The sequence below is a fragment of the Lontra canadensis genome, unplaced genomic scaffold, assembly GCF_010015895.1.
Source record: "Lontra canadensis isolate GAN:19392208 unplaced genomic scaffold, GSC_riverotter_1.0 scaffold38, whole genome shotgun sequence".
In the NCBI taxonomy this organism is placed as follows: domain Eukaryota; kingdom Metazoa; phylum Chordata; class Mammalia; order Carnivora; family Mustelidae; genus Lontra; species Lontra canadensis.
In genome coordinates this window covers 2,323,508-2,337,491 of record NW_022631032.1, presented here as the reverse complement: position 1 = coordinate 2,337,491, position 13,984 = coordinate 2,323,508, and the positions used below count along the sequence as shown (strand labels likewise).

Below are 13,984 nucleotides of genomic sequence, written 5' to 3'. Positions count from 1 at the left end.
TATTTTTGTACAACACAGTTTATGAACAAAATCTATGACAAATAATCAAGTAGAAAAAAGTGATCCTTAATTAGTCCAAATGTAGACAAAGAACCCAAAAAGAGAAAATGCAGTTGGCACTATTTAATTTAATTTTTGAAACAGTAATGACTAACAAAAGACACAAGTTGTATCTGAGCAAAGAGATGCCCATTTTAATGAAGGGATATCTTAAAAAAATAAATGATCTTGCTTTTAGTTCAGCTTCTTTCTTGTTCCTGAAGAGGAATGAAAATCCAGGTTTCTGAGATCATACAGACAAAGTATCTTAGATGTCATAGATTCATATGCGCCAAAATAAGTCAAATGGAAGGGAATTCTAGAAGGTGGGACTGTATTTTAAAATAGACTAGTACTTCTGAGAAACTCTGTTTTGATAAAACTGACAATGGCTGTTCTGCTTTTTGCAAAACAAAAAAGATAAAGTAAATACATCTACTTGCAAATTGCCTGGCCTCCCCTTGAAAATGACTCCATTTCATAACTTGTTGGGTAAACACCAGGTACTCTCCCCATGTAAACATAATCTTGAATGTTTTCTCAATAAGTATCTCAGGAGAGTTAAAAAAAATTATAAAAACTAAAAAACAAAATTTTCCACAGTAGAAAGAGAAATCTAAATTTCTCTTTCTTTAAGGGATAAGAGAACAGCTTGAGGAGAGATATCTGCTGTACCATGCCACCCACAGAATCTCCTAAAATCATGATGTACTACTGAAGAGTTCTGAGAATGGCAGAATGTAAGATTTCAAATGAAGATAATAGTTCTTGAATTGCTGTAATAGTGAAAAATAAGTCTGTTATTCTAACCTGCAAAAACAAGATATAATTTCTTTTCCTTTTTAAAAATTGCAGGATAGTTGACATACAATGTTGTATTAGTTTCAGGTGTAAAGATAGAACTTTCTTAACTATGATTATAAATATTTTAAATATAGCGGGGACATTAAAAATTATATGACTGAATAATATATGACAAACACATATAAAATGTTTTTAAAAAGTTTATCTTTAAAAATTTCTTCCCATGTTACCCATGTACTTCGAAACAATCATTTTAAATTGTTGCATCCATAATCTATTGAACTGATAAATCATAATTTACCTTACTACTTATTACCCAGACTTTTTAGTTTGCTTTAAATTGTTTTCCACCAACATCAGTAATTAGGAATGTTTTCATTTATACAACTTGTCTTATTTCCTTAAAATTCATTCCTGAAAGTAGGAACGACACATTAAAAAAAAATTCTTAAAATTTATATTAGGATTAGTAGTGTACTCTACAATCTCTAATACATAAAAGAGAGTAACATTAGTTGCTGCAATGGAGTGAGTGAAGGAGGAAAGTAAGTGGGAGTGCAGAAGAGACAAAATTAACCATGAGCTGACAATTACAGAAGTTGGGTAAATGAATACTTGCAGGGTTTTACTATTCTTCTACTATTGAATATATTTGGCATGTTATACAGTAAAAAGTTAAAGCTACTACAAATCTCTTTTGTCTTTTCTGGGGATTTCTCCCAATCTCAAGTTCTCTAAGATTACCTATAGTTGTTATGCGATCAATTCTTCAAGTTCTTTCAGGTATCCTTTTACGTAACTCTACAGTAAAATCTTGCTATTCAAAGCTTGGCTCTTGGATAGCATTGTCACCACTGCTGGGAGTTTATTAGAAAGGTAAAATGCTTTCTTCTTGATAATTAAAAATATATTTTTAAGAAACTTAATCAAAAAAGGTATTAAAAAATCCAGTAAACATATAAGAAAACATATATTTTTCCTATAATTACTTATCAGGGAAATGCAAAATAAAGCTACAACAGGATCTCTACCATCCACCAGAATGGCTATAATGGAAACAAACAAAGAAACAACAACAACAAAAAACAAAACCAAAAACAGATTTGCCAAACACAGACAAGGTAAATAGCAACTGGAACTCACATACTACTGGGGATGGGGAAATTGGTACAACCACTATGGAAAACTATTTGGCAGCCACTATGAAAGCTCAATAGATGTATGTATGTATGACCTAGCAATTCCTTTCCCCGGTATTTCCCCAACATGAAGACATATATATGTTGACCAAAGGACATGTGCAAGCCTATTCAAAGCAACACTATCCAAAACTGCCCTAAATATATATTTACAAGTCTGAGATAATATAGTTTCATATTCTTTTTTTCTCATTTATATTATGAGCATTTTCCCATGTCATGTTTTAATATGATTTTCAATGGTTATATGATATTACAAAATACAAATAAATCCTACGTCATTAACCACTTCCCAAATACAAAGGTTTCATATTTTAGGATGGTTTCATATTTTTTTGACTGTAATTTCTCAATAAGATTAAACTTACTGATATATAAACCTTTATCTCTATCTCTGATTACATACTTAGGATAATTCCTTAAGAGGAATTAGTAGGTCAAAAGATACATTTTTCCAGATACGCATAGTGGTTATATATTAAAACTAGTGATTCCATAAAACAATACCACTGGGTTCTGTGATATTTAAAAGAAATTTAAAAGAAATACCTGTCAAGATGATGGGTAGAAACTATCATTTTGTTTACTGATTACTGGGGACATCAAGTATTTTTATACACTCATTTCATTTGTTATTTTGAGCATTCTTCTCATATCCTCCATTCAGTTATTAAATGAAGATTTGTCTGTTTCTTATTGATCTGTTAGGAATTCGTAGTGTAAAGGCCATTATCCCCCTTTCACATACACGGTATATTCTTTGAGTTTTAATTTTGATTTTATGAAGTTTGATGACCACAGCCATTTCAAATCTCTAACCAAGTCTCCCCTTTCTCATCAAACATTTCTTCCTGAGAATGTATGAAATGCCTTTTCTGTGCTCTCCCTCACTACTACCTATACATCACCAATCTCAAGCAATACTACTACTCTCATTCTTTACAAATAAGTCTGGTTTTGGCATCTAAGAGCTCCACACAACTTTGCTTCTGTAAGTCTTTGAGAGAGCTTCCCATTACGTATCTCTTTCTTATGTACCTAAGAGTTTTTGAGATGTTCTATAGAACGGAAAGCTATAAAAATTGCACTACAGCTACAAACCTCACCTGAAACCATGTATCATGATTTCACTTTTGAGCACCTTACATAGCTCCTCCTGAACTTACTTTTTTTTTTTTTAAAGATTTTATTTATTTTTTTGTCAGAGAGAGAGAGAGAGAGAGAGAGCATGAGAGTGAGCACAGGCAGATAGAGTGGCAGGTAGAGGCAGAGCGAGAAGCAGGCTCCCTGCTGAGCAAGGAGCCCGATGTGGGACTCGATCCCAGGACTTTGGGATCATGACCTGAGCCGAAGGCAGCCGCTTAACCAACTGAGCCACCCAGGCGTCCCTGAACTTACTTTTTTTAAAGTCTCTGTTAAAGGAATCTTACATTTTTCCTTCTGACTTTTTTCAAAGTTGCCTTCTTAAGATATACAAGCTGCACACATCTCTATTTCTAGCTTTTCACAGCTATGATGATTTACTTGCATTCTCTCAGACTTCCATCCTATTCTAGTTAGTTGTTAGTCAAAATAGGATCGGAAAGACCAATTCTCATTGTTTCTTCTGCTCTCAACAGGGCAAATCAATGATTTATTTGATTCTCTTTTTTGTAGAATCACTGAGTTAATGTGTAGGAAGTGTTCTAGGTTATCACTTTTCTCTCTTTAATTAAAATACCCTATTTTTCACAGGTTATATGAAATTACATGTAGATGTACATCTTTCTTGATATTCAGTATTATTCCATTTCTTCATTGGATTTGTTTCTCTGAATTTACGCCTTTTCTTCTCAGTCCCTTCATGAGTCCCAATAAGGCTTGATGAATACGTACAGAAGTCATATTTATTTCTTTATGTTAAAATCTCAGGATTCTGCTTAGTTTATTTCCTGTATTTGGAACTTCAGAATATGGATTACTGAGGCTACAAATAATGTTCCTGACCACCCTTTCCCTAGCATTTTCTGTTATATAACAATTGGCACCTTGTCAATTGCTAGTCATATGTTTTATCCAGGTTTAGAATTCTTACTGATATTTTCCTATCTCCCTCAGTATTTTCCAAACAAAATCTTCTTGATTTGATCACGTTACCAGGTGAGTAAATTATCTTAGTTCCTGTGAGATGAAGCACAAAACCTATCACTGAAGGGATCTTAAGTCTCTCTCCAGAAAATTAAATCCTTTTCTAAAGGACACTGTCTGGTAATCAGCTACTATTTTTCTCTTGTTTCTCTTCTCAAATCCCAATTGTCCAAATGAGAGATGGAAATAAGATATGGTCAAGGTGTAATTACCATCCATGATAACAGTATCAATATAGTAAACAAATTTATTTAGTTCCTTTCTGATGAGTTTTCCACAGGTCTCTAATGATTTAGCAGATAATAAAAAATCTGTGGGTCCTTATGCTGAATCATACCACCTTTAAAACACATCATTCTCAAAATAAATTCTATAGCATTAAGAATCTATGTAAATGTTTTCCAGTTTTAAAGATTTTCACCAAAGGTAAAAAAGATTAAAAACGGGTGCCACTAGTAATAGTAAATTTGTGGCTCTTGCTGAATCTTAAAAAGGCACAGGCAAAATGTGTCTATATAGAAATAATTACATATAAAGTATAAAGTGTACTTCAATATGTCTTCAATCTAATACAAACCTTTAATCATTAAAATTGAAATAAAAGTACCTATACTTTAGATTAAAATTCCAGTATAAATTTAGCAGAAATTAAGGGAAAAAACCTTCTATGAAATATAATGTTTATTAATATAGATCTTAGAAAGTTAAAAGATACTGATCTCTAATTTTTTTTTTTTTTTTAAGATTTTACTTATCTATTTGACAGAGAGACAGCGAGAAAGGGAATACAAGTAGGGGGAGTAGGAGAGGGAGAAGCAGGCGTTCCACGGAGCAGGGAACCTGATGTGGGGTTCGATCTGAGACTGTAGGATCATGACCTGAGCCAAAGGCAGATGCTTAACAACTGAGCCACCCAGGTGACCCTACCCCCCCCCCTTTTTTTTTTTAAACATGCTGGGCATGGAGCCCAATATGGGGCCTGAAGTTATGACCCTGAGATCAAGACCACGCTGAGATCAACAGCTGGATGCTTAAATGACTGAACCACCCAAGTGCCCCGGTATTGGTTACATCCTTAATGACCAATGAATTACAAAAAGTAAGTTTTCAAAATGCTTAGTAATCCAAATAGAAATAACCATCCAGGAAAAAACTTTAGCTTAAGAGATTACTTCTATGAGTCACTGTCACCTAAAATAACTTAGTAATATTTGATAAACTTTCATATATAATCAATTTGAGAACACATAAATTTAAACGTTTCCTAAAAGATGACTTGTTTCATCCATTCACTCTAACATTTACTGAATGATTCCTATATACCAGACTGTACCAAGTTTATATGAAAACTAAGTACTAGTTAGAAAATTAAGTAAGAACAACTCAAAACCACTGACAACATCTTGGTTAAAGGAAAAATAAAGGATAGTATTTCTCATAATTCTTTTAATAATTTACAACCTCCTTGGAAAAAGAGAGCTACAATTTCCGTCCCCTTATATCAACTGCTACTTGAATTTGAGGTCCACAATTCTTCTCTATTAACTTAAGACGCATTATATTCTACAGTTTCACATCATAGCAATGCTTTTCTAACATACAATCGAAGTGATTTTAACTTGTTTTAACAAAAAAGCCTGGTGGACAGAAAACTGCAAGATTATTTTCTGCATTCTAGTAATGAAGGTAGGTAGTATTATTTTAAAAAGCTTAAAAAAAGTCTTTTACTTAAAAAAAATACCTAGCAAAAGTAACTGCCATAAAGATTACAAAAAGGAAAATGTAATTATGAGCAATTTTTTCAAATGACATGTGAAAAATGGAGCATCAGAAAAACAAAAGGTATGTATTATAGAAATAAAAATCCCAAGCATATTATTAACATGAAAAGTCTAAAAGCAATCTAAATCATATACCTCCTCATGCCAGAAAGGCGCTACCATGAATCTCAAAATGTATCTGAAAAACGTAGGTCTGTAGATGGAGGTTAAAAAATAACTTGGGAGTATTTTGATCACTTACTCAGGCCTTTTGATCCCATGTCGTCAGGGATCTCCTGTAGAGAGTAGTTCCCAGAGAGCAAGCAATAAAAAGATAATCAAAGAAAATAGTTGTCAGTAATGCATAAAATTGGTGCTACAATAAGAGACAGTTCCAAGACCATTACAGGTGCACATATTCTAGAGTGTTTTTGTAGATTTCTGAAAGTTTGAAATAAGCTAGCAGCTGAATGTAATGTACTAAAGAAATCAGTTTTAGCTTAAAAGCTGATTTAGGGTAGAGAAGCAAAATTTGAGATTATTTCTTGTTATTTTAAAAGTAAAATTCACTGTCTACAAATTGAAGATACAAGATAGAATTCCAGAGGATCTATGATCAAAGACTGTCAATGCTTAATGACCAATTAATTACATATAGTATAATCATTAAGTAGCTTCTCAGGTATCCATAATATTCCTCTAAAATATTATTTGAGAGTATTTTAAGTGTTTCTTCTAAGAACCCTTCCAATGAGTAACTTTATTTTAAACACACAGCTTAAAAATACTGTTAGCTTTAAATTAAGAATTCCTAAGGTGCCAGAAAAAGTTAAGATTGGTATGCAAATTAATTTATGTCTCTTAAGTTGCCCCTGGTTAAGACAATTAGTAACCTGTTGCAGCTCTTGAAACTGTCTCCATGGTAACAACCAACTGCAGGGCAGTAGGTCCCTCTACATTTATTTTCAGTTGACCACTGGATCCACATACTTACGGTCAGCATCACTTGTTTCCTGTTCACTCTGGTCCTTGTTCTTGTAGAAGGGGAATTTTCGGGAAAAGAGGTTCTTTTTACGCTTGTCATTGAATGACTGCTGAAGAAGAGAAGGAGGGGCAAAACAAAGGGATGTCTACTATCTGTGTGTACAAAGGCCCAGCCTAGCAGCTCTGTGAAAGCTGACTCTTGTGACCACAGTGTGCAGTTTGTATATGAATTTATTAATTACAAAGTGAATTTCTAACTTTGTATAAACTCCTAACATTTCTCAACTTAAAATATTTAAAAATTTACAGTGTAATTCAATAATACCTAGGAATAAGGAGAAAGTGCTACTTGATTAAAAAAAAAAAAACCCTAGAAATAAGGAGTAAGTGCTACTTGAAGAGTAACTCAAATTAGCTACTACTATAGTACAAATCTGCTAACTTCTGTTCTTATCAATCCATATTTTTCTAGAAGATTCCCAGGCATGAAGTGCTCTATAGCAAAAGCTATTTTAAGTCATTACTCTAGGCTATTCGAGTATTTTTTGTGCAGTAGGTAATAATCTTCATTTTCCTCTGACTTGAGCATATTCCCTCCCTCCCCTTTTTGGTGGCTCCAATGAACTAACAAAAAGCCACTATTAAAAAAGAAAATCAAAACAACTGAAAAAGTTGCTAGTTCTGAATATTTAAAAACAATGAACCAATCTTATTTTTTTTTGGAAGAGAAAAAAGATAAATAGTTATGGTATGAATCAGAAAATGAGAAGAAAACTAAGAGGGGTCCATCAAGCATACATAATCCACCAAAAGATTTATCGAAGCTATCCCACCGAGAAAGAAGAGTCAGAGCTCCCCTGGCCAACATGAATGCCATCCTAACTGATTTGTCTTTAAGCTCTATTATATTCATCTATTTTTAAAAGTATATATAAATAAACTGGAACCAGATTAAATTCATTGGGACCGTATCTTGAATAGGAAATAAAAATTCAGGTGCCTATAAAAGCCAAAAAGGCAATGAAGATCCTAATAGTCATACAGTACTGCTGTGGAGGAGCTGCACAGCTGATCTGATGTCCCCTACTACACAGATGTTGGAAAGAGATTTTCTCCCTTCTTCAATGTCCCATTTGTACCTTCACAGATTTAAAACCAGGCCACATTAAGAAAGGTGATGGTATTAAAGAGGAATAACTTCTTTTGTAATTTCTGTCACAAACATTATGTCTTGAAGGAAATGGCCTGACCTAGCAATAATACTTAGGAATTATTACTTTTTGAAGCAGGAACAATATAAAGGATAAAAAAATCTTGTTCTGACTTTTCTTGAGTTTAATCCAATGTCATAAAATGCTATCATTATTCTGAAGTATATCCACATCAGGAAGTATGTTTTGGCATGCCTGTATTTTTAAGCATGTGATGTCTGGCAATTAGCTGCTGAGGGAGAATAAAGTAATTTTTGCTCCAATCCTATTACTTGAAAGGATTTGTTTTGGCAGGAATCTTAACATAAAAACAAGATTAAACTTTTATTTTTGCCTTTTCATATCAATATTTCAGGATTAATAAATTCACAGAGCTCATTAGTCCAACAGATTGTCCTGATTTCAATCCTAAAATTTGGAGGCTCTGATAACGTTAAGCAGAAGTTAAAAATTAAGTTGATGAGAAAAAATACTGTCCAGAAATTTGGACTTACAACTGTCAAGTAGCATTATTTAAATAAAAATCTTTGCTTGAATCCAAATTTTAGAAAAGAGAAACAGAAGAAAACTAAAGTTTCAATACAGGAAAATTTATGATAATCTAATTTAGGGAAGGATTAAATCTTCTTGTTCATAAAAATCATCAATGAATTTATAAACTAACATTTTTTATGGTATCTAATAAAACTGTTATATTTTTAATAAAAGGTATTTATCCCTCCTACTGCATATATAGTGGTCAGAGTCAGTTTCACAGCAAACAACCAAAAGAAACATGAAGTTTAAAATGTTTTGATTTTTGGTATCTTTGCAGTTAGCCAAAATGAGATATCATAAAGATATCATAATATAGGACAGAAAGAAATGCTTGTTAGTTAAGAAAGAATTAATTGTATTACATTTAATGTCCTCTGGATGAAGAATTTATTAAAAGTGAAAATAGCACAAAGCAAAGAAGACAAATATGTGCAGGGACAACACAAAACTGAAGAAACATACTACCTCTGGATTGTCTACATTTTCAATACAAAATACTCTATTTAATTATTTATTGTTATTAATGCTATATTGCAAGAGAGTATAATAAATAAAAGAACTGATAAAATATCACAAAATCATGATATATATTAAGCATAGAATTTCTCTATGTGGTATGTCAAAATAGCTAAATGGATGTTAAAAATGTTAATGAGAAACTGAAATGTTGTAAGTCTGCAGTGGAAATAAGTCCATAAACCACCATGTAAGGAAAGGAAAAGATGAACTCAGAATGGGAAATTGTAGTACAGAAAGAAATGCAGTTCTGCATCAATGGCAAGCGTATTTTTACCCCACTCAGTATCATGCATCCTTCTGGTGCTGTGTTAGGACACAGTGACTGTGTATAAGGTTGGTTACAGTCAACAAACAAGACTAAGATTTAAATATGTCGTTAATTCAGTTAACTTCTTACAGTATGGAAGAAAAGTTACAACATGCAACCTCTTTTTCAATACATTGACAGTGTATTTTACTAAGTTATTTTTAAAGACATACATAAAACGAGCACAAAAAGCATTGTATAGATTTAAAATCCTGAGCATTTACTTGGGAATTTTTCCCTCCCCCAAATTTCTATTTTAAATATTGCTTCAGATCATACTATGTAATTTTTTATTTTCTGAAAGCTGCAATTTTAAAGGAAATTATCATTTCTAAGATAACTGAATACATTATACAATTTACTCAGATTTAATTTCTTTGAGTATATTGCTTATCTTTAATTTTATGCCTTTATGTTTGAGTGCTTAGTGGTATCAGAGAAGTACAGATGATAAGGTTAATTAATTTACTGAGTTAACTTTACACATTCATTTGAAATATGATCAAAAGATGTATAAAACTTTTGCTTTAGATTAAAAAAAAACCACCTAAAACATTCCTATGAATAGTATTTCAAGACAACATATGTGTTCAGCTTATTTCTTCAGGCTTATTACTACAATATTCCATTGTAGTGATTACACACATCATACAGGACAAAGCCTGGAGTATTTCTTTCATGTACTGGCATCCATTAGATTCAAGCAGAACTTAAAAATGAAAACAAAAACACATTTAAAATTATATATGAAAGAATTCATTATTTCTTGACTGTCTATAAACTCATCCTCTACTGTCCCTTTCTTTATTCCCTCAAAATAAAAATTCATACTGATTCAAATACTTAAAGCATGGATTCTCTTATAAATTGTGAAGGGGGAAATGAAAACTTACATTATGACCTAGTTAATAATATTCTGGGGCATATCTTCTCAGAAGGTGATTAAATTAGCTATCATGATTAATACAAATTTCTAACTGGACATCTGAAGGAAGGTTGAATTTATTTCACTTGTAAAAATAACCTTACCAAAGTATGTTGTTAAGAATACATCTAATGACATTTCAATAATCTGGAAAGGTCTGTAAAATGAGTGCTTTAATAAATTACTTACTTCAGCATCTACTATTACAAAGCATCATGGCAAGAGCTGTTGATAGTTAAGTCTTATGGCAAAATCCTTCTAATTTTAATAGTGTAGCTCTGGCAAGAATTATGAAAAAACCTATTATTCTCAATTATTAATATCTAGGAAAGGACATTTCATATACTCACCCCTTTATCTCCTCTTGTTTTAGAATTAAATTTCACTGTTTTTAACCGGGCTCGTTCTTTCTTCTCAACTCTGTAAAGTACAGAATGTTATTTTTAAAGTATACCAACATATCTAAGGGTCTAACTAGAAATCATCAGAAATGATACTTTAGTATGGGGCATTTTTATATTCTAAAACCTTCAGAAACCGTTTAGGTTTGTATCCCAAAATTAAAAATAATTTCTGAAAGTGAAATACAGGGCTCATTACAAAACAAAACCACTTGTGAAGTATCAAAATCCAGTACATGTGTACTTACAGGTTAATTCATATTCCATAATTATACTGAAATTATTATCAGGAACCACTTCTGAGTTTAGCAATTTTCTGGATTTTGTTTGTTGGTGTTTTTGTTTCAATATTAACTTAGAATGGGGCATGCATATATGCTAAAAAAAAAATCAAGCATGAGAGAAAGAAAGCAAATAGGGCAAAATGTTAACAACTGGAGAAAGTAGGTGAAGGATATGTGGGTGTTCCTTGTACTATTCTTCCTTGTGTATTTTGCTGTAGCTCTGAAATTTTTATTAAAAAATGGGAAATAAATTAAATTTATCTCCAGTGACAAAATTTGTGTAAATACATAAAATAACCAATTATGGTATATGAAAAATCTTAGAGCTTTAAAATACCTGTGGAAGGATATACAAGACCTGGTAATATTAGTTATCCCTCTAAAACTGAAAAGGGTGCCAGGAGTACATTTTAAGAGGAAGCCTGTATAGCTTTTAGATCTGAATTCTGAAACTTGTTAAAGTGTTAACTATTCAAAATAAGCAAGCCAATAAAATTACACCAAAACAAATGTTTCATGTAGATTGCAATACCAACACGAACCTTGTAAAATTTCATGTCAATTAAACTTTTTATCCTTAATTTCAACATAGCAATTATGTTAGTATATAGCAGGAAAACCTACCAAAATCGTTTAAAAGTAAATGCATTTTCTTCCTTATCTAGTGATACAGTTTTACTGTGAGTACAGAAGAACCTTAGCAGTCATGGACTTAACACTTGTTTTTACTATTCTAGAACAATCCATGACATGACTAGAGAGTACATGACATGATTAATCTGTAATTTTGCCTAGGCACTTACTGAGGGGACTGCAAAACTAACATTTAGTGAGTAAAAGTTTACAACTTAAAATGGCTTTGTTTTCTCATCCTTACCTTGTTCACTAAGTAGCTGAATGACTTAAATTGTGTTTATTTGTAAATACTGTTCCTGAATAAAAGCTGAAAACTGTATTAACTACAATTCCTTGGGCTATTATTAGAAGTAAAAAGGTTTAAGAGATAGTTTTCCTTAAGAAAATTCAAATTTTGAATACATTCAAAATGAAATGGCATAATCAGTTATGGTTCCATATGTGGTTTATGGAAGGCAAATTATATTCTATAATGTTATTTGTGAATTTGGAAATTTAGAGGGGTCTTAAGTCTCCTGCAGCACTTCTGACTTAAAAACCCAACTTTATAGAATTTTTATGCAAAAGAGAAGAATCACTTTCTACCAAAGTCAGTGTATTTCTTATTTGTTGCAGACACATATAAAGCCCATGCAAGATAGGAGGTGCCAAAGGATAAGACAATTTTTAGGAACTCTGACTTTGGTATTTAAGATGTGAAGTTTCTACTGACTCAATGAGGCACAGAGACAGAGGAAGCATTTCTGAATTTAAAGCAGACTATGTTCTATTCTAGGAAAAAAGTTATGCTGAGGGCTGCATTGCTAAAAGAGGAGTTGCTACCAAATACACGATCTAGCCAAATAGTTGGATCTTGTTAAGAATATGGATCTAGCCAAGAACGGTCATAAATCCCCAAACCACAACTATAAATCTTGGTTATACCTTAATACTCCTACTCTTCAACTTCTATAAACAGTAATATAAATATATAGAGAGGCCTATAAATAGGTATATGATTTGGCATACTTATCAATTATAGACTCTTAAAGTAAGTATTACATCATAAGCTTGACCTGACATGAATTAACCAGCTAGAATAAACATAAATGTCTCATTAATGATTTCTGCAGGCTATTTTAAAACCTAAAAAGACTTTCAGGCAAAGATTTGCACAAATCAGACCTCAAAAATAAGTTATTCGGGGAGACATACAAACTGACATTTTAATACCTTTCCCACAAAAACAGGAACATTCAGCAGCATTTCATAGACCTACAAAGGGTTCTTTATGCTGGATCATCCTGTTCAAAGACTATCGCCACTTAACCATTTTTGCCAGTAGATAGTAAGTATGTATCACTTATAACAAATGGTTAAAAGCAAAGAGGAAAGACCAGGGAATGTACCAATACTTCTAAATTAAGCAAGGAAAGAAATTGTGAAGCAAATACCAGATACTTCTAAAAATTTTAATTTACACTTTCAATTTTCAAGTCTAAAGGAGGCAATTCACAAAATCAAAAATCCTGAGAATTGAGTAAGTTTCATTACCACCTGTCTGGATAAAGTACAGAAGATTTTAAATCTTTCTCCCTCCAATGGTAAAGATACATAGCAAAGTTATTTAAATGTATTTATTTTGTTTTGAGCAACTAAATAGGAGCTTTAGAGAGATTTCTCTTTGGGGGCATCATATTCTTTAATTATGTCATTGGTTATAACATAAGGTGAACAAAATTAAATGACTGAAACACAATATGGAAAACCAAGCAAAAAAATCACCCTCAGTAAAATAATTTAAAAAATCAACAATTATTTGTCTATGTTGCCCTACGTTCAAGTAGTAAGACTGTAATGGACTTATACTCACCTGCGTTTACTGGGAATTACCCCAACTTCGTCACTCTCCCCATCTGGTGTGACCTGCCTGGCTTGCCACCATTCGTCATCAGAAGCATTAATAACATGGAGGATATCTCCAAATTTGAAGTTCAATCCCTGACTGGGAAGGCCACTATCTTTAGTCTTGTCATAATCAAAAAGAGCTCTAGATTAAGAAGAAAAAAGTACATGTTTATTTGGTGTTTTTGTTTGTTTTAAAGATTTGTTTATATTTTAGAGTGAGAGAACATGTGAGTAGGGGAGGGGCAGAGGGAGAGAATCTTCAAGCAGACTCCTTGCTGAGTAAGGACCCCAATGATGGTCTCTATCTCACAGCCTCTGAGATCATGACCTGAGCCAAAACCAAAAGTCAGATGCTCAACTGACT

General features: G+C 32.4%; 1 protein-coding gene across 21 annotated transcripts in view; it reads right to left on the bottom strand.

Annotated features, from left to right (window-relative positions):
- The window catches only part of DLG1 (discs large MAGUK scaffold protein 1), a 253,340-nt gene that overhangs the window by 23,885 nt on the left and 215,471 nt on the right, over positions 1-13,984 (bottom strand). For 10 of the 21 annotated variants that reach the window (XM_032869316.1, XM_032869319.1, XM_032869323.1 and 7 more), the window contains 3 exons: positions 13,586-13,762; positions 10,763-10,832; positions 6,192-6,225 (listed from right to left, as the gene is read on the bottom strand). In XM_032869316.1, the coding sequence (XP_032725207.1) occupies positions 6,192-6,225; positions 10,763-10,832; positions 13,586-13,762 (281 nt within the window). Of the gene's footprint in view, positions 1-6,191; positions 6,226-6,923; positions 7,024-10,762; positions 10,833-13,585; positions 13,763-13,984 lie in introns of all 21 variants that reach the window. The other 11 variants (XM_032869311.1, XM_032869310.1, XM_032869317.1 and 8 more) reach the window with 2 other exon arrangements.